General features: G+C 45.0%; 5 protein-coding genes across 5 annotated transcripts; 3 read left to right on the forward strand and 2 right to left on the reverse strand.

The window, feature by feature from the left end:
• The first annotated feature begins 120 nt into the window (after positions 1-120).
• LOC108652173 (NADPH-dependent diflavin oxidoreductase 1) lies at positions 121-2149 on the forward strand. Its single transcript, XM_030384368.2, has one exon. It carries the CDS (start codon positions 249-251, stop codon positions 1983-1985), a length of 1737 nt encoding a protein of 578 aa, XP_030240228.1. The 5' UTR covers positions 121-248; the 3' UTR covers positions 1986-2149.
• On the reverse strand, positions 2040-6485 carry Oseg1 (intraflagellar transport protein Oseg1). The gene is made up of 11 exons (XM_018102268.3): positions 6240-6485; positions 5938-6168; positions 4429-5883; positions 3886-4368; positions 3552-3826; positions 3341-3488; positions 3071-3271; positions 2885-3005; positions 2669-2825; positions 2336-2613; positions 2040-2267 (listed from the first exon to the last, which is right to left on the reverse strand). Exons 1-11 carry the CDS (start codon positions 6302-6304, stop codon positions 2172-2174), a joined length of 3510 nt encoding a protein of 1169 aa, XP_017957757.1. The 5' UTR covers positions 6305-6485; the 3' UTR covers positions 2040-2171.
• Positions 6479-10351, forward strand: Exo70 (exocyst complex component 7). The gene is made up of 7 exons (XM_018102269.3): positions 6479-6758; positions 6812-7326; positions 8613-8677; positions 8743-9473; positions 9534-9856; positions 9927-10060; positions 10121-10351. The coding sequence occupies exons 1-7, from the start codon at positions 6545-6547 to the stop codon at positions 10221-10223; spliced, it is 2085 nt and encodes a 694-aa protein (XP_017957758.1). The 5' UTR covers positions 6479-6544; the 3' UTR covers positions 10224-10351.
• mtrm (matrimony) lies at positions 7601-8527 on the forward strand. Its single transcript, XM_018102272.3, has one exon. The coding sequence runs from the start codon at positions 7756-7758 to the stop codon at positions 8329-8331; it is 576 nt and encodes a 191-aa protein (XP_017957761.1). The 5' UTR covers positions 7601-7755; the 3' UTR covers positions 8332-8527.
• Positions 10273-19468, reverse strand: LOC108652171 (agrin). Its single transcript, XM_018102270.3, has 4 exons — positions 17991-19468; positions 11460-12492; positions 11031-11228; positions 10273-10957 (listed from the first exon to the last, which is right to left on the reverse strand). The coding sequence occupies exons 1-4, from the start codon at positions 18085-18087 to the stop codon at positions 10414-10416; spliced, it is 1872 nt and encodes a 623-aa protein (XP_017957759.1). The 5' UTR covers positions 18088-19468; the 3' UTR covers positions 10273-10413.
• Positions 19469-20062: the final 594 nt, after the last annotated feature.

A 20062-nucleotide genomic window follows, 5' to 3' on the forward strand; every position in this document is an offset into this window, starting at 1 on the left:
TTTTGCTTTATTTTATTAATAATAATATATTTATTATTTTTATATTTCTTTTATTAATATTTTTTTATTTGTATTATTCCTTTACATACGTTTGCTTTCTTCTTCTTGTAAATACTTTCCACCTATCGGTCGTTACCATCGTTACCTTATACATTTTATCAACCATGCATTTAGAACTACTATCGTGCCGGCCTTATCAACAGTTGGAATTACATAGCTTTTAAAAATTTTTGTTATTTTATTTAATTATGCGGCTTTTGGTACTTTATGGAAGTCAAACTGGCACCGCCCAAGATGTGGCCGAGCAGATATGGCGTGAGTCCCGACAATGGGGATTTCAGGGACCGGTACTCAGTCTGGAGGATTACGATATTCAACAGCTGGTCGAGGAGCGACTCGTTATCTTTGTGGTCGCCACCACCGGTGACGGCATGGAGCCCGACAATATGAAACAAGCCTGGCGCTTCCTACTCAAACGCAGCCTGCCCAGCCATTCACTGAATGGTTTACAGTTTGCCTGCCTAGGTCTTGGTGATTCCAGTTATTCCAAATTCAATTATGCTGCGAAAAAACTGCACAAGCGTCTGCTGAATCTTGGCGCCAAGTCCATCTGTCCCTTGGGCTTATGTGACGATCAGCATGACTATGGCCATTTGGGCACATCGCTGGCGTGGACAGCGGAGCTATGGAACACACTAAGTAACACGTTAGCTGTGCATAAGCAGAAAGAACAGCTGCTAGTGAAGAGGTGGAACGTGCGTGTGCTTGAGCAGTCGGCTCCCCTGGATGAGGAGCGTCTGCAGTGGACACAGCGACAGGCGGCACACGTGTTTAAGCTAGCGGAAAATACACGCACCACAGCTGCAGATCATTTCCAGGATGTGCGCCTGCTGCGACTGGCGAGGAGCACAGAGACCACAAGCTGGCAGCCTGGCGACGTGCTCGAGGTGCAGCCACAAAACAGCTGTGAACTTGTCAAAGACTTCTTTGATCTGCTAAAGGAGCATCAGCTTCAATTCGATGCCAGCACCGTGGTGGAAGTGAGCAGTGCTCACGAGGATTTGCCTCTGCCTTTGGCCTACTCCAAGCCGCTTTCGTTGCAGCAGGCAGCGAAGTATATTTGGGATCTGAGTGCCAGGCCGCGTCAAAGACTGCTCGAGGTGCTCGCCCAGAACTGCGAAGACGAAATGGAGCGCGAGAAGCTCTTGGAGTTCTGCAGTGCCGAGGGTCTAGAAGATTTGATATCGTATGTAAACAGACCACGTCGCATGCTGCTGGAGCTGTTGCAGGACTTCCGGCATGCCATGGCCAAATTGACGCTCTCCCAGCTATTCGAGATGATGCCTCTGATACAAACGCGTAGTTTTTCCATTGCGTCCGACCAATCTGCCAAGACACTGGACTTGCTCGTTGCTGTCGTTAACTATAAAACTATAATGCACACTCCGCGCTTGGGTCTGTGCTCTAATTGGCTGAAGGACTTGGAGGTGGGCGTAGAGCTGCGAGCTGCCATCAAACCGGGCACAATGACCTGGCCGAAGGAGGCACAGACGCCCCTAATCATGATTGGACCAGGCACAGGAATTGCGCCCTTTCGCAGCATTATCCAAAATCGTTTGAATTTGCAGCAATTGGGACAGAATGTGGGCCCCCTCGTTGTCTTCTTTGGCTGTCGGAACCAGTCGAAGGATTACCACTTCGAGGAAGACTTTAAGTCATGGCAGGAAAATAACGGCGTGGAGGTACACGTAGCCTTCTCTCGTGATCAGGAAAACAAAGTCTACGTGCAGCATCTGATCAAGCAGCACGGCGCACATTTAGCTAAGCTCATTAGGGAACAGAATGCCTATATATATGTGGCTGGCAGTTCCAACAATATGCCCAAGGCGGTCAGAGAGGCATTCATTGAAGCACTGGACAACGATGTGATGTTCATGGAGCAACTGATAAAGCACAGACGCTACCAAGAGGAAACATGGGCCTAAGCCTAACAATTGACTAGGAGTGGTTCCAGCTTCTCGACACAATAGACAAATTCTAGTTTCTTAGTTTCTATTTGTTGGACGGATATGTTAAAAACATCACGTTTTAAGTTAAACATAGGCTAGCTTTCTAAATGTCTAAAATTAAACTGTTCCTAAGCAACGAACGAGCATTGTACTTTATGTTACTCAAAAGTCTTTCAGCAGCAGATCCGACGAGGTGCGACAGAACGGACAATGACCCTTTTGCAGGACCTGCAGCTCGAAGTCCTCCGCGTAGAACAACTGGAAAACATAAATTAGAAATGTGAAACTAACTCAGCTCAGGTATTCTCTCAGCCTCGCAGTCTTACCAGCAGACACTCGGAGCAGTAGGTGACCTGAAGATCGGGCAATATATTACGATAGTATATGTTGCGTATGTGCTTATCCTGGCGCTTGAGTATTAGCACATGATTGGGATCAATAGCGCGCAATGCATTGCGATCTAAGCTCAAGGGCAGCGCACTGGCCACATCTTCATTAAAGGGATCCGCATCCTCGGCATTCTTGGCAGGTGCCAAAAGCAAGCGCTCCGCCTCGGCGTCGCTGATGTCCACCTCCGGATAGAATTGTACTAAAGGCAAGATTTCTGCAAAGCAGCTAAGTTAGTATGAATATGATTGAATTTGATTTAGTTGAGCTACCAAACGAAACAAATGAAAATATGTAGTCCTGTCGGCAGGTGGGGCACGTATTGTTATTTAAGTGCTGGCTGTAATTGGAGCACTTATAGCACAACGGCAGCAGCTCCTCGGGATCATTGAAGCCGCTCTTGCAGGCCTTGCTATTCAGGAAATTGAGCTGGAAATAGATAGCAGAATTAACTGAATTCATTAGCTTCTATTATTTACAGAACTTACATCGATTTGCTCCTGAACGCCTGCGGGTGGCTTAAGCGACTGCAAACGCTTGTTGACCAGCAGACACAGCTTGTTGGCCTGCAGCAATTTGGCCTGCTTGGCCAGCGTGAACAAGACAGAACTGAAAGTGCATAGCAATTAGTTTTCTACATATTTATATATAAATATATATAGATAGACACATACAACATGCTGACGCCCTTGGGCGCGCCCTTGTTTTCCACCTCATTGCATATGAAACGGCTCACATTGAAGAGGCTGACAGGCGAGTGGGTGGTAAAGGGTTCCTTCATGTAGCTGAAGATGACGCTGTACGCATAGTAGACCTTAGCAATGCGCAAATGGTTTTTGTACTCGTTCAGATGATGATCAATGGCATTTTGCTCACTGCAAGAAGAGAAAAGAGTTGAGCATTACAGGGTATACAAAAAAAGTCAGCTATCGTATAAGGCATACGGTTTCTCGTGATAGATATCCAGATACTGTTTGGCCAGCAGCCAGTAGAAATAGCTGGCATCCAGGTAACGCTTCTCGACAATGGCCGTGTTGCTGAGCTGCTTCAGCAGACGATTCGCATCCTTGGTGCGTCCAGCCTTTAAATAGGCTGTGGAACAAAAGCAACCATGCTTACGTTATAAACAATATTATATATTGCGCTCAGACTCACCCTGATGCGCTTCAATAAACTGATCCGTTTCAGCCAGCCACTGCGCATGCTGATAGTGCACAGTGGGCAGCAGTTCTGGCAAAGCCTCTGCCAAACGAAACGCTTCTGCCCAATCCTGCACCTCGACATGCAGCTGCACCACCTGAGCCTCGTCACCCAGCTTCTTGAACATCTCAGCAGCGAGTGGCAAGGCCTTAAGCTTCTTCAGATTCTGAGCAACCGATAAGACAGCATCGCGTTCACTGAGGCTCAAGCGGCGGCCAATGTCGTACAGGCTGCAAGCAGAGAGACATATATATAATAATACCTCTACGATCGATCTTATTCAGCTTACACATCTGCCCAGCCCTGCTCGGCCACAATGTCTATTGCCTTTTGATGCTCGCCGGCGGAGAGCAGCAGCTCAGCCGCTGCTCGGGGTTCCTTCACAGAGTACGCCCACTCGGCACGCTTGCGCACGAGCTCACGCTTCTCGGCTTCGCTGCCGTCCTTCAGATACTCCTGTGCCAGATCGAACATGCGCAGATCAGTGTACATTTCGAGCGCTCGAGAGGTTTGATTGCATTTGAGGAACAAACGAGCGGCCTCTTTGAACTTGCCCGCAAAGGCGCAGCTCTCGCCGAGCAGCACTTCCTTGGGCACGGTGGCGCGCTGCTGTTGCTCACGCAGCTCGCCGATGAGCTGCAGCCAAGGCAGATTGCGCACCTTGACATAAGCATCGCGTGCAATATTGATGTGCAGAGCCTCTAGAGCAGATTGCGCCAGGCCCTCCCAGTCGCTGTTGGTAACGCCAAGGCAGGCCACCTGGTAGGCCTCGCTGTTGGTATGAGAAGTTATGGATTAGACTAGATTCTTATTAAGCATATTCAATACCTACTCAAACAAGCCCGCCTCGATGAACTGCCACATGGTGGCTCCCAGAGCCAGCGGCGTATTGTGCATTATGTTGCCGCGCAGACAAAATGCAGTTGCACCACACAAGCCCACCACCACGCCGTGCATATTCTGTGGTGCTCGCGGTGGCAAATTGCCCACTCGCACACTCAGCCCGCCCGTGGTGTGCGTGTAACAGAGCATTGTGTCCAGATGCGTATTCCAAGTGACGCTATTCACGCCCACATCCTGATACAGTATCGTATCGTTGAGCAAATCTCGCACCACCAGCCGTCCGGCATCATCGACAACCGCTATCTTGCTGCGATTGGCATTGATGTCCAAGCAACGCACCGCCGACACCGCCGTCGTAATCAGCAAAGGCAACGAATTGTTCAGGAATATGCGAAACACTTGACCGTTCTTGAGGCCCACCATGAGACCCTCACGACCCGGCGGACCACCTGTAACTTTGATATAACGTATAAACGAGTCCATGATCCACTCTCTTTGCAGTGCGCCCTCAAAGTCCAGGCACTGCAGACGCTTCTCCTGGCACAGCACAATATTCAGGCCACAGACCACGAGTAGGCTGCAGTCGAACTTCTGCTGAATCTTCTCCTTCACTTTGTAGTGCATCGGCTGGTTCTCCGTGGAGCTCAGCTCGTAGAGCACTACACGCTCCGGCAGCTGCACGGCCAGGCGATTTCGATAGATGGCGATTTTCTGGACGAGATCACGGCACTTGATGCGCACCTTCTGGCCCGACATCAGATGCTGAATGATCACGTCGCACATGTTCTCGCGGAAGGCGTAGCGCTCCCGATACAGAGCATGTACCGTGCTGGAGGCTATGTTGAAGCAGGCTAGCGTGCCATCCTGACAGCCAATGGTGTAGGACTGTCCACTGGGATGCAGTGCCACCGACCAGATCCACGAGTCGAAACCATCACCGAGGGTGCCCAGGCGAACGCCATCGCGTGTAAAGAAGTGCAGGCTGCCGGTGCAGCCGCCAACCACACAAAACTCGCCATTGGGAAAGTATTGCATGCAGAGCGGATCGAATCCTAGAGCGCGCTCCTTGCCAATCACCTGACCGCTCAGGGTGTGAAAGGACAGCGTTTGTCCCCAGTCGGCAACGGCAATGGTGTCCACGCTGCCCGCACTATTGACTGGGCAGCATTGTACGCTATAGACGCAGCTGCTCGAGCCACCTGGCCGATCGATGCGACTCTTTTCCTCGCCCAGTTTACTGCGTATGGAAACGCTGCCATTTGCCAGACCCAAGATCAAGTACTGTCCATCGTTTGTCCAGGCGCAGCCATTGACGCGTGAGCCTATTTTATACTTTTGCACAGCCTTCTGATCCGCCGACCAAAAAGCAAAGTCAGAGGTTGAGCAAGAGGCCAGGTGGTGCGAGACGGGATTGAAGCACATGCACTGAATGGAGTCACCGTGCCTGTTCAGACATGAGAGCTTAATTACAAGGCCTATTGATGTTCCATAAACTTACGAGTATTTCAGCAGTCCCTCCAGCTGCGGCGACCACACAATGACCATCTTATCTGCTGCACCGCTCGCAAAGCGTTTGCCATCGCGTGAATAAACCACCGAATTGACAATGTCTTTGTGCGCTTTCAATGTGTTCAGCAACGAGCCGTCGTTTGGATTGTAGATGAGCAAGCGCTCACCTGCTGCCACAACCAATTGGCTGCCATCGGGCGCATAGCAAACCGAATGCACGCTGGAAAAGTGCAAAAATGTAGAGGGCGAACAGGTGTACAATGTAGCTGGGCGTAGTTAGTCAGGTTTTACCTGGTATTCTCGTCTTTGGCATTCGGAAATTCGATGCGCTCTAACCATTTCAGCACGCCACGCATTTTCTTTAATTTATAGCAGCTGCATAATTTTCAGTTCTTACATTTTATTTATGTTTTGTTTGTTCCAAAACAATTGCTGCCATGGCAACCGAGCAGACAGGTAATCGATAACAACATAATCGATGATCACCACAGAGAGCACTTGATGACATCGCGAATTCACCTATCGATGACAAACAGCTGTTTTTTAGTACATACTGTGGGCGGTGTTGTTGTCATTATACAGTCCATATAAAAACAATGAATAATTTGGATAGTTCGCTTCAAGCGCACAATAAATTGGAAAAAGAAACAACCAATTTAGTGCTGCTGAAAGATCGCGTGGACAAGTATCATGATCTCTCCACGCAAATGTCCAGCATACTCACCATTTTCGAGAAGCGTTTGGGCAACTTGGAGCAAACCATTTTGCCCGTCTACCAGGAGACGGAGCAGTTGCAAAAGAGACAACAAAGTAAGTAAACGAGATTGGTGTATTGATAAATTAATTAAACGTATCTGCTTTAGATTTGGAGGCCACACTGAACTGCCTGGAGAACGTGCTCTCTCACTATGATGTTTCCCAGGAGGTTTGCCAGCTTATCCATCAGGGTCCCATTGAGGGCAACATTGGCACTTTTTTGGACGCCCTGGCCAAGCTGCGCGCCGCCATGGACTACTTTCTGCACAATAATTCACAAAGCGTAGAGCTCGAGAATGTCACCAGTTTATTTAACAACGGCTGCGAGGGCCTCAATCAACACTACAGTATGCTCCTCAAGAAACACAGCGCACCACTGAAGCCTGTCGAGCTGTTAGACCTTATATATATTGAGGATGATTCGTCGAGCGACGAGTTCACATCGTTTCGACAGCTCTCTCAGAGCACACGCGAAGAGCTCTTCACCATTTCACACTGGCTGGAGCAGAATATGCGTGAATACACACACATTTATGCAACGGAGCGTGGAGAGGTTGTGCTGCGCTCCCTGCAGCTGCTAAAGGATCATCAGAAGAGCAGCAGCTGGGGCACCGAAGCATTGGTGAGTAATGTTGAGAGCATGAGAGGAGGGCAATCTTACTTCAGCATACATAAATTGTATATTGAGTAAGAAATGGTGACTTCCAATCCTCTCAATGTGAAGCACCTAACGGCAGTTCTTCCAGTTCTATTTAAGTGATTTGTGAGTGCTAAAAGTTTGTGTTTAAGTGTGTGAGTGACTTGTGCTGTGCCGATTTTCTGTGTAGCCTTTTTACATGACAATGCGAAAGCTTTCAATATCGTCTCATTGAATTGCATATGCAACTCTGTGCGCATAACGGCAGTTTTCCCAAATAACTTCCGTTGATGGCGACCACCGAAGCCATAATTCATTTTTCGCTATTCAACAACGTCTCTTGTCGTATTTGGAGTTATTTTATTTAATTTTGTACGCGTTTTTTGTTTATCGTGTAAATTCAATACAATTAAAATGGCAGACTTTTGCACACCGAAAGAAATTTGCCAATTGCCAATGAATCGTATGCCCGATATTCACACTCTTTCCGTGGACAGCATCCATGTGCGCTGCTCCACGCCGATTGTGGGCAAGTTGCGTTCACCCAACTTGTCGCCCATTCGAAAGGATAAGCGATTGAAAAGTCCTGCCTCGCCGATGATCTTTGCGAAGCAAATGCACAAGGCGTCACAGCAGTCGGAAAAATCGGCAGCAAATCCTGTCAAGAACTCTGGCCTCGACGATGACAGCAACAGCAGCTTGAATAACTTTCTGGATGACTCGAGTGCCAACAATATGGAGACCTCCCTGACCCAGGAGTCGCGTCGTCGTTCCATTCAAGCGGCCAATCATTCCTATGTACTGAATCATGCCACGAATGTGAAGGAAGTGCTGCTCCTCGTCGGCTTGGAAACGTATCTGGATAAGTTCGAGGATTCCCACATAGACTTACTCGAGCTGGTGTCTATGAAGCGAGCAGATCTGAAGAACATCGGCGTACGCAAGGATGAGGACTGCAATCGCATACTGGAAGCGCTCAAGGAGCTGTAATTGAGAAGCTTTTCAGGCTATCGCTGGCTGATATGCAAATTTGATTTAAATTTTTCTTATTCTAATCAATTATTGATGTGAAAATATTTGTATGCTAAAAACTGTTTTGAGTCGGTATTAAATCGCTTGCCTTAAACCTCAATGGGTCTACTATTATATTATCATAAAATAAATTAAATCTCTCGCAAAAATACAATATATTTTTATATATATTTACTCCTAAGTTCTTATTGAGTTTTCTTTACTTGTATCCTTGGTCTCAAGAACTTGTTCTCTTGCAGCGACCACGTCACAGCGGACGTCAGAATGAGCCGAAGAAGAATACCTCAGCCAGACTGCAGCAAATGTGCGTATCTATTCCAGATGCCCTGTAAAAATTCCCCACCTAATTTATACTCAATCTCCCTTCAGTTTCGAGAAGAAAGCCAACAAATTGTATTTGCGCGCTACGCAAACGATTGAGCAGTCCACTGGGTTCTCGATTAAGAAAGCCTCCTCGCACACGGATCACCTGACCTCCGAGGATCTGCTCGACGGCGATCAGGAGCTGGACAAGTATTTGGTCATGCTGTTGGGCTTGCAGCGTCTGCTCAATTGGGAGCGCGCCATCATGCGGGATATAATACCGCAGTCGAAGCATAATGAAGTATTTGCCAGGCTGGCCTATAATGCCATCGATCTGGTGGTCAAGGATGCGGATGCTATCACACAGCGCATCTTACGCTGCATTTCACGCAAGGAATGGACCTCGGCGCTGGGCATCTTTTCGGCTCTGAAACGTGTGATCCTGCTGCAGCCAGACATTGAGCGGACCTACGATGCCGCACAGCGGGAACAGTTGACCAAGGTGCTCAACAAGCTGCAGCAGACGGGTGCCAAGGCCTTGGAGCACTTCCTGGACGTGGTCAAGGGCGAATCAAGCACCAACATTGTGGGCCAGAGCAATGTGCCCAAAGATGCGACCGTGCACGAATTGACCTCGAACACAATTTGGTTTCTCGAGCATTTGTATGAACACTTCGATGTAATTGGCTCCATATTGGCGCAGGATGTGCTATACTCCACGCAGCTGGACACCATATTGATGAAGAAGGCGCTGCCTGGCGAAGAGCGCAACAAGGCGCTGTTGGCCATCTATATAAGTGGGCTTTCTATATCCATGAGACCATAACTACCTTTACTTATATATTTTATCTTTACAGAGAAAGCTTTGGCGGAGCTCAATCTGTCCATCATGAACAAGTGTGAGCAGTACAATGATCAGGCCACCAAACATCTCTTCCGCCTAAACAATATACACTACATCCTGAAATCGCTGCAGCGCTCCAATCTGATTGATTTGGTGACGCTGGCGGAGCCGGACTGTGAGCATAGTTATTTGGAAATGATACGTGAGCTAAAGACGAGCTACCAGAAGACCTGGTCCAAAATGCTCTCGGGCATTTACTCGCTGGAGGAGCTGCCCAAGCCGGTGGCCGGGAAGGTGAAGGATAAGGATCGCAGTGTGCTCAAGGAGAGATTTTCGGTATAGAGATATAATAAGAGAGAGAGTTGTATATTGGAATCGTTTGTGTCATATATACAATTTCTTTTAGAATTTCAACAAGGACTTTGAGGAGGCTTGCAAAATTCAGCGTGGCATCTCCATACCCGATGTCATCCTGCGCGAAGGCATCAAACGTGACAATGTGGAGCACATACTGCCAAACTACAATCGATTCTTTGAGATGTGAGCCACAACTCAGATTATAATTATCCCCAATCTATGATCTTTTAAACTTTCTTCCAGGTACGCTGGCGTGCAGTTTAGCAAAAATCCGGATAAATATGTCAAGTATCGGCCTCACGAGATAAATGCAATGCTTAGCAAGCTCTTCGATGACTCCGCCTAAGGCAAAGCCCAAGCCCAAGCCCAAGCCCATAGTCCATAAGATCATTCCCTCAGCTTGTACGTTCGTTCGGCTTTTTAATTCCAACATAATAAATATTGATTTTTGTAAAAATTATCATACATACAATACGCAATAGAGAGTGTAGCCTAAAAAATATTAAATGCCATGTAAATGTGGAAGCAATTCCTTTCTAGTAAAGGAAGTTGGTGGATGGCGCCTCGGGTCGTCCACAGGCGCCGTAATGCTGCACCGCCACAGTGCTATTGGTACGACAATTCTCGATGTCCAGGAAGCAGTCGTTCAAGTAGGTCTTGTTGTCGCTGCCACAGACCGGCTCGAATTCACGCGGACAGATGCGAGCGCAGCCCTTGAACTGGAAGGCGGCCAGACAGCGCTTCAGCGGCACCACAAACACATGCTTGCCGCAGTTCTCCTTGCGCATGTGGCACTCGGACTTGTAGAACTTGTTGTCGGAGCCGCAAACGAAATTCGGCGGCTGCGCATCGCAATCGGATTCACAGTCGGCGGTCAGGGCGCAGTTCTTCAGCGAGACGGGCACGACGCGCAGGTTGCATGTGCGGCGCTTGAATTCGCACATCGAGCCAAAGGTGTTGCCATCGGAGCCACAAACCGGCTGCTGCTCCAGATCGGCGCGCGTGCAAGCATCGCCGCAGTCCTTGGCAGGCGAATTCAGGTCCGTGCAGGGGCCAATGTGTGCCAAATTAACGCCGCGCCTGAGCAGAGGAATGCGATAAGAGTTGATTAGGCTTTCAAATTAACTTGGAGTTGGCGTTAATCACTACTCACAGGCAGGTGGCGTGGGCCAGCTCACACTCGTTGTTGTACGTCTTGGCATCGGTGCCGCACAGCTTGTCGTTGCGCTTCGAGCTGAAGATGGAGCCAAACAGATTGTTAAAGTCCTTGCATGGCGGCAGCTGCTTGCAGCGGGTCAGACGATTCTTGCACTTGTCCATGCTCATCTTCTGGATGGACTTGCGCTGCGGTCTGCGGAAAGAGATTAAATAGTAATCAACTTCCTTTGAACTCGCTCAAAGCTCTTATTTCTGTAGTTGAAGAGACATTGCTTAAAGCTCTATTATGCAGCTCAAGCTCATTGCAACTCAGAAGAAGCTTTTATAACAGTTATTGGAATGCATAAATCTGCTGTTAAAGCTTTTTTACTTATCCTCCCACTTCACTTATTGAGCTTTTCACTCTTGTCTTCATTTCACTCACCCGCAGTTGAGCATCTTCAGCTCACAGAGCGAGGAATAGATGTTGCCATCGCTGCCGCAGACATATTGTGAGGTGGCATCCGCGTCCGATTTGGGGCACTCGGTGGGGCATGTCTCCGCTGACTGGCTGCCGTGTCGCTCCTGCGGCATGCAGAAGGACAGCGGCACCTCGAACACGTGCTTGCCACAGTTGGTGGAGCGCATCTTGCAGGGACTCGCATAGAGCCGGCCATCCGAGCCACAAGTGGGTCGCGCCACACGCCAGCAGGACTCGCGGCACATGCGCGTCGACTGGCAGTGCTTGCGACTGGTCTTGACGACGCCCTGGCCACAGGTGTGCAGCTTCATCTCGCACGTGGAGTTGTAGACATTGCCATCGGAGGCGCAGATGGGTCCATCCTTCGGTGCACTGTTGCAGTCCACGGGACAGGATTCGCGCTGGGCACTCGTGTTGCTGCAGGGACCCACATGCGAGAGCTTCACGGCCGCCAGGCCCACGCGGCACGACTGGACGCGCAGCATGCAGCGATTGAGATAGGTGCGTCCGTCGGTGCCACAAACGGGATCCTTCTCCGTGCTGCAGCGATGCTTGCAGTCGGAGCCCTTCGAGCGCTCGCAGCCGTCGCGCACATCCTTCACCAGGGAGACGCCGTTGCGGGAGCAGGTCTTCTTGCGCAGCTCACACAGATTGGCATATATGAGGCCGTCGCTGCCGCACACGGGCTCCGCGCCCACCGTCAAGCTGGGCGGGCACGACCGAGGACAGCTGTTGGCATTCGTGCTGGATGCACTGGCTCGGTGCTGTCGCCCCATGGACAGCTGCTGCTGCTGCTCCAACTCCTCCTGCAGCAGATTCTCCAGTGCTGCAGCCGCTGCGCCCGGCGCCTGCATCAACGTGGCCGACAGCTCGGGCTGCGCATCCTGCCGATAGTTGATCAACAGCGAGTCCGGCGCAGCATCCGCGTTTCGATAGCGTATCACAGGCGCTTGTGCCGGCAATTTGATGATCTTAATGGGTGAATCTGTTACGGCGCCTGCAGCGAGACAGAGAGAGAGAGAGAGAGAGAGAGAGAGAGAGAGAAAAGAGCGAGTGAGTGAATGAGAGAGAGTTCAAGTTATTCTGAGTTCAGTTTGTTTTGCTCGGCATGCGGAAGAACTGCCACGGGGCATACAATTTACGGATTAGCTTCGAGTGGGCAAAAGTGTTTTACGCAGTTGCCCCTTTTCCATTTGTTGCTGTTGCCCCATCGCGTTGCGCACGTGTCGTGTCACGCAGGCACAGGTTAAGCAGCAACAGATCGACGAGCTGAACGTTCTTGGATGCCTATTGCAAATGTGTCGATATATAAAAAACTTAAACTAGTTCTAAGATTTACATAGTATAAGCTTAGGAAGGCTTATTATATTTGTCTATAATTTTATTTAAAATAATTTTCTAAATAAATTTAAAATAAATTAATAAAAATAAAAAATACAAATATTAATAGGAAAATATTCTTAATATATTATTTTTTTATAAGATATTATTATATTGTATTTTCAATAAAAAAAATATATATTAAAAAATATTAAAATTATTATTATTATTATTATTTTTTTTTTATTTTTATTTATTTATTTATATATTTATTATATATTTTGTATATACATATATAGTATTTACAACAACAAATTCTTAAGCTGCTCACACAATTCGCTTTGATTAACTTCTTCCCTCACGACGCGTCGTGTCACGCGCCCAACACCAACTAGTTGACGCAGCCCCGCCCCACCGCTAGCGATTATTATCAGTTGACTAATTCCCGTACAGCGAATGTGGCTTGCCAGTTAGTTGAGCTCCGCCGAGGCAGCTTTTGCGTCCGCAGAGATCCACGCTAACGGCACACAGCCCACACACGCGAAAGAAAAAAAAAACCTATTTAGTACATATCAAATGACCTCCATCTATAATTGCGCTTGCTAATCCCCAAACCAGAGATCTCAGAGACTATCTTAAAAAAAAACAAGTAAGAAAACTCTAGTCGAGAGTGCTCGACTAGATACTACCCTGAACCAAAATAATAGAAAAGCACATTTAGTATGGTTCAAATTTCAATTTCGATGTATTTAAAAATATAAATTAAATAGAAAACTCATTTAATTAAATAAATAAAAATTTTGAAACAATTAAAAAAGATAATTCCGACACGCTCCGGGTTTGAGCCCGAGACCTTGTGATCAAGCCGCCGCGCTTTCTACCTTGACGCCACCCTTCTGTTATAATTTTCAATGTCAAAACTGAAATAGATTCACTGCTACAGCGCCATCTACCAAATCTAAGTCAAACTAACTGCTGATGTGACTTTAAGAATGTGCAAGAACAACCAAACTAATAAAAATGTTAAAATTTCAATTTCGATTTTTGAAAAAATATAAGAGAAATTTAATCACAAATATATAAAAGTTTTGAAGCAGCAGGATTTGAACCTGGGACCTCGCGATCGAGCGCCGCGCCCTCTACCACGACGCCACTCCTCTGTTCTCATTTGCAATGTCAAAACTGAAATAGATTCACTGATGCAACGCCATCTAGCAGAACTAAACGAAACTAACTGCTGATGTGATTCAAAGAATGTGCTAGAAGATGTTTGAATGTATGTGTGCACACGTATTGGAAAACTGCTGTTGCTGCAGCACGTGCGTTTGTTAATTGGCCAAACATTTTGTTATTTTTTAACGTCGATTGACTAAACCGAATTTAATGAAACTTTCAGCATATGATCTACATATTCTATTGAATATTTGGCATTTAAAAGAAAACATCAAATCAAATCATTCACAATTAGCTATACTAGAATCTGACCTTCACTGGGGATTCTGGTGAATTTGGAGCCGGTATCCAAAATATAACAAAAACCGAAATTGTATAAAATGCATTGGAATATACTTTTAAAATTTGGAGACTATAGCTCTAAAAATGTAGGAGTTATAAATTTATAACCTATTGCGCTTGGGTTGCGCTGCAGTGTTGGCAATATTATGAGAACTTATTTGTTGAATAATTTAATTTCTAGACGTACGATCGTAATGAAACTTACAGAACGTAATCATGATGTTTAAATGTATGTGCATACCGAAGCACAAGTCTCTAGTATTTGATATACGACTTTTACAAAGATGAGGGTGAGGGGGTGGATTTAGGGGTGGGGGGTAAATTTTAACAAAAACCGAAATTGTCAAAAATACATCTTAATATACATTTTAAATTTGGAGACTCTAGCTTGAAAGATGTAAGAGATATAATTATTTAAGTGATCTTCGATAAGGTTTTTTATCGATAAAAAACTATCGGAATGAGTTATCGTTTTTTAGTGAAAAACTCGATATGCGCGCTGTTTTTACGGACATTTGAAAAAAAAGTTGAAGTCTCTAGCTCTTATATCTTCTGAAATCGACGCGTTCAAACATACGGACGGACGGACGGACGGACGGACGGACGGACGGACGGACGGACAGACAGACGGACAGGGCTAAATCGACTCAGCTCGTCGCCCTGATCAAGAATATATATACTTTGTGGGGTCTGCCACGCCTCCTTCTGCCTGTTACATACATTTTAACAAAACCATTATACCCTGATTTCCCATTTTCAATGGGTTCAGGGTATAAAAAAAAGATGAAAAAAACTGCAAGTGAAATTTTCACAACTAATTGCCTCAGCGGCAACGGCCCAAAAATTTCTGTCCACATCGAAGTCGGAGCTGGAGCTGGAGTCGTTCTCTCGGATGCTGGCCTACGTTTGGGCATTGTTTGTAAAGAAAGCGGAGGAAATGACAACAGACACAAGACACTAGACAGCCAGCAGCATTAGCCAGAAGAGTAGAAAATCTATTAGCTGCTGCTGCGGCTGCTGCGATTGTTTGCTTGAGATAATTGAACCCACGTTCATTATTTCAATTTGTAGCAGCTGCGTTTAAAAAAAAATAAAATAAAAGCGAAAAGATAAACAATGAAAGAAAAAATACAACGAATGCCATGAGTTAATCCAGACGCAGTCGCATTCTCAGCTTATTTAATGGCCACAAGTAGAGAAAATTAAGCGGCGTTAGAAATTAATACAGACATCAGGTGCGGCGCAGAGTGCCATGGACTGGCGCGCATTCCACATGCGAGCTCGGCAGTCGCAGTCGCAGTCACAGTCGCTCTCTGACATCGGCTCCTGCTATCGGATGCCATCAATTGCAACAACAACAAAAACAACAAATCGTATAACGTATAATTTTCAAAAGTGGCAAACAACAATAAAAGCAACAACAGCAACAGCTCGATGCTGGGCAGGCTCAAGCCGGGACAGCAAAAGCAGACATGATATACATATGTATGTATATGTGGTGTGAGTGTGTAAGTGTGTGTGAGTGTGAGTGTCGCTGCTGCCCCCACATATCATGATGCCAGCTGCACACTGGCGCAAGGCTGAACATAAATGCAAATGCAGAAATGAAAAATTAAGCACAAGCGAAATTAATCAAAATTCAAGTAGAGCTCTGAAAGATTTTGCATAAATATACTATAAAACGTCTATGAGAATTGCATGGAAAAGAATTACCAAAGTAAACTAAAAGACTAAAAGATTATGATTTAGGTTAAGCAAACGGAATATAATAAATAGATATGTTTTCTCATTGTATAGAAATAGTAAAGTAAATGAATGAATAAAAAATGTTATAAAATATGTAAAGCCATTTATGAAACAATGAATTTAGTGCTTATAAAAAACTGAAGCTGTAATATAGTTAAGTACTCGTGAAATAACAACTTAAATTCATGTCACAAAGTGGAAACGCTATTAAAAGAAACTGACTCCGACATGAGAAACCAATAGAAAAGCAGAAGATTTAAAATTGGTATAGACTACTGGTATAACATGAACTAATTGGAAAAAGGGAAAGTGTTGAGTAGAGTTGGGAAAGTGTTAGCTTAACTTATTAAGGCCTGCATAAAAGCGGAAACAAATAACGAAAAGAAACGAGAGTATTTAGGCTATACTTAAAACATAAATAAGTTTATAAATTTTTTAAATGAATTAGAGAATGAGAAGTTTCATTGATAAAACATACAAAAATATTCCTCAACAGATGCGTAAAGAAGATCGTTGTATTAATGGTAAAGAAGTAAATCAAATATTTAATGATTTTTTATCTCTTTTGATCTCAGTTGCCATTCCAAATATTTTCTCTGACAGCACACATCATGACGAATCCAACATAATTAAAAGAGTCCAAGATAATCTAGCTCTTTATATATTAATAACTCGACATATAATTAAAGAAAAGATTGCAGATAATTATCTATTTCATGCATTAAAGGATTATAAATACATTTTTGTAATAGACTGGAACAGAGCTCAATACGATTCTAGATCGAGATCACTATGGCAAGAGGCCGCCACAACTTAGTCATCATCATCTCAAATTGATGATAAATGGAAAACAATGTCATGATCTTTGCAGAGCTGAAAGAATTTCTTGATTTCTGATTTCAATTAAATGACGAACGTGTCGAACCAGAGGCAAAACGCTTTCAGCAATTGCCACCGAACAGCGGGTCAAACTCTTTAATGATGACCTCATAAGGCAATCAAACCAAATTGTTGGCTGCACTCCAGACACACACACACACACACACACACACACAGATACAGAGAGTGAGTGAGCATTTTGAACCACGGTAAACCCCAACCGCTGCGGTTCGAGTCTCTGCTGTGTTTAATGAATTTATTTGAATGTTGGACAAATTGTGCACGACGGGCGAAATTTACGAGCCTTTACTTTTACGCTGTACGTTCTGTTCGAGTGGGCACTGTGCGAGGGGCCAGCCAGGGGGATCATGGGCACATGCCACAAAGTGTGGAGTTGTGCGGCGGCAGGGTAGCGGGTTGGGTAGAAGCGGAGCTCCAACTCTGTGATGTGTGTCAGTTTTACATTCACTTTGTACTCGTACCTTAGATATTAATTGCTGCTGCTGAAGACAACAGTCAAGACACTGTTGGCCTTTCTACTACGAGCCCAAAGCCCCCCGCAAGGCACCGCTTACAGTTAGTTAGCTTAAGTGCACAGTAAACACACCCAAATGAAAACATATAGAAAGGAGAAGTAATTTTAGATATACGAAAAAAAGAATAAATTAATAAAATTCTATGAATGTAAACCTAAGGAAACTTTATGTTTTCTAAATATCAGCATTGTACATGGAATTAAATTAAAATATATATATTTTTTGTTAATCTTACAGAAAACCTAATGAAATTTAATATTGAACACATATAGGCGTTGTTCACTCTATACTTAAAATGAAATTTAATAAATTAGAATAATTTAGACTTTACATAAAATTAAATTTAAACCATATAGATATATTTATATATTCTAATGCATTACATTACATACATTTCTCATTTTGTTTATTATTCGAATATTGTTTTCATTGTAATTTATGAAGCCCAAATGCTTTAGCTTTTATCGAGCACTCACTGTATTACACTAACATGACTTACCATTAGTGAGCGTTGCCGTTAACATGCATGCTAGCAGTGCGCCAAACAGCTGGGACTGGAACTTTAGCCTAAAGCGAGTCTGGAACGGGCACATCATTTTCACTGTCGACTGCACTTTCCTGGCCTAGCCTAAACGAAGTGAAGGAAGACGTAGAGCCCGACAAAGACGAAGAGTGCGACGAAGGCGAAGTCGTGCGTGTGTATGTGTATGTGTGTGTGTATGCGTGACTACGACGCTTTCGCTCGTTAACAATTGAAATAGAAGCAGTTGCTATTGTTGTTGTTGTAGTTGTTACTGCGAGTGCGGCTGTGGCTGCGACGGCTGCTGCGACTCCGACTGCGACTGCGACTGCGACTACTTCTCAAGTTCAATACCAGCTATGCGACGGCGTGCAAAGATCACGGCGCACACGACTTGGAAGAAAGTTTTCAACAGTAGCTTTAGGCAGCGCCTGTGCAAGAGAACTGCTGCAGGCTGCCAGCTGAAGCTGTAGTTGTAGCTGTAGCTGAAGCTGTAGCTGTAGCTGTAGCTGAAGCTCAACGACGTCAACGGCGAGGGCTAAAGCTCGAATTAACGGTTTTTAGCGGTTAACGTTTGGCTCATTTGGTGTGTTCTGTGCGCCGCCTGCGTTAATTCGGTTGCCTATTAAACATTAAAGCGAGACTTGCGGTAATTACGCAAAGAGCTCTATATAATCTGCTGGTAACTCGTCTCGCAATGACCTCTCGCACAATGTGGCATAATTTCTTTTTTATCGCCCTGCCTTTTAGTTGTTTGTTTGTTACTTTTTTTTTCGTTGTTGTTGTTATTTTTTCCTTTTTGCACGTTGCTTTAATTCGATTTCAATTACGACTGTGTTTGCCTTTTGAAGTTTACCACAGTTACCGTTTGTTCAGTCAGCTCATTCGTTCTTTCATTCTTCTTCTTCGTTTCGCTTCTTTTATTATTATTGTATGCACACAAAATATCTTTTGATAGTCTCTTTCGGGGCGGGCACTCGAGTTCTTTTCTTCAGTGTAGTTCGTTACTCTTTAACCGTAACCGTTTGAATTTGATTTTTTTGATGCGCGCTCGTTGAGTTTCGCATGCGAAGTGACTGATTCGCTGTGATGCGATGTTCCGTGCGCTGTCGACGTTGACGTTGACGCTGGACGTTACAGCGGCTGCATTATTTATTGTTGTTGGTGGATTGATGCTGGACTGCTGCGTTTTCAATGAATGAACACACACACACACAATCATGCGCTACGTACGCTCGCTAACTCTCTCACACACACACACACGCACGCGAGCTTTGCCTTTTTACACATTCATAAAATTATAGGCTTCGCTTGTAGTTGTTCTCGATGCTGCTCCCTGGCTTTTGTTGCAGCTCCAGCTCCAGCTCCAATTCGACTGTCGGCGACAAACAAAAATCTTAGCTGTTGCGACTGCGCCGTCGTACCGAACGACACGAGAGAAAGGTTTGAATGACACTCACACTCGAATTTGCAATGCCATTTATATGAGTGAAAGGCAGTCGCAGCGCAGCCGCAGCGCAGTTGGCGTTAGTCGGGCGCCGAACAGTGGGCTACTGAGAGAAAATGAGCAAAAATGATGCAGTTACAGTAGAAGGCGTTTTTTATTTGTTTATTTATAAAACATGAAATTATAATACTAATTTTTATTAAATAGATTATTATTACAAAATGCAAAATATGAAATGAAAATTTAAATGTAAAAATAATTAGAAATTAAAAAATAAATAAACAAAATGCACTCGAAAATAAAAAAAAATTTATTCATGCGTAAATAATAATTTTTTAATAAATGTTAAACATAAATAAATCTTCTTAAGCGTATATGCCACATTTTTATTGACTTGTAGACGAAGAAATATATATTTGTATAAATATCAGATTCATATCAAATGAAATTTTCTATACAGGAAGATCTGACACATCAAAATATTCAATACTTGCTACTGCTATCTCAGCACACTGTGCAACGCCTTCGCAGTGCGGAGCTTTGTTCGCCGCGGCTTTGACTGCGCTTTAGCCATTGATTAAATGGAGTTGTCGGTATTTAAAAT

Source organism: Drosophila navojoa, chromosome 4, assembly GCF_054131105.1.
Source record: "Drosophila navojoa isolate 15081-1374.11 chromosome 4, UAZ_NAV_1.0, whole genome shotgun sequence".
Classification (NCBI taxonomy): Eukaryota; Metazoa; Arthropoda; class Insecta; order Diptera; family Drosophilidae; genus Drosophila; species Drosophila navojoa.

What these genes read in the sequence shown, in the direction of transcription:
- LOC108652171 (XM_018102270.3), bottom strand. Translation starts at nt 18,087, where the DNA reads ATGATGTGCCCGTTCCAGACTCGCTTTAGGCTAAAGTTCCAGTCCCAG. An exon ending in AACGGCAACGCTCACTAATG is followed by an intron (nt 12,493 to 17,990) that starts GTAAGTCATGTT and finishes GTCTCGCTGCAG; the next exon opens with GCGCCGTAACAGATTCACCC. An exon ending in CTGAAGATGCTCAACTGCGG is followed by an intron (nt 11,229 to 11,459) that starts GTGAGTGAAATG and finishes CTCTTTCCGCAG; the next exon opens with ACCGCAGCGCAAGTCCATCC.
- mtrm (XM_018102272.3), top strand. Translation starts at nt 7,756, where the DNA reads ATGGCAGACTTTTGCACACCGAAAGAAATTTGCCAATTGCCAATGAAT.
- LOC108652173 (XM_030384368.2), top strand. Translation starts at nt 249, where the DNA reads ATGCGGCTTTTGGTACTTTATGGAAGTCAAACTGGCACCGCCCAAGAT.
- Oseg1 (XM_018102268.3), bottom strand. Translation starts at nt 6,304, where the DNA reads ATGCGTGGCGTGCTGAAATGGTTAGAGCGCATCGAATTTCCGAATGCC. An exon ending in GATATCTATCACGAGAAACC is followed by an intron (nt 3,272 to 3,340) that starts GTATGCCTTATA and finishes CTCTTCTTGCAG; the next exon opens with TGAGCAAAATGCCATTGATC. An exon ending in ATTTTCATTTGTTTCGTTTG is followed by an intron (nt 2,614 to 2,668) that starts GTAGCTCAACTA and finishes GCTGCTTTGCAG; the next exon opens with AAATCTTGCCTTTAGTACAA.
- Exo70 (XM_018102269.3), top strand. Translation starts at nt 6,545, where the DNA reads ATGAATAATTTGGATAGTTCGCTTCAAGCGCACAATAAATTGGAAAAA. An exon ending in GCTGGGGCACCGAAGCATTG is followed by an intron (nt 7,327 to 8,612) that starts GTGAGTAATGTT and finishes GTTCTCTTGCAG; the next exon opens with CGACCACGTCACAGCGGACG. An exon ending in TACAATCGATTCTTTGAGAT is followed by an intron (nt 10,061 to 10,120) that starts GTGAGCCACAAC and finishes ACTTTCTTCCAG; the next exon opens with GTACGCTGGCGTGCAGTTTA.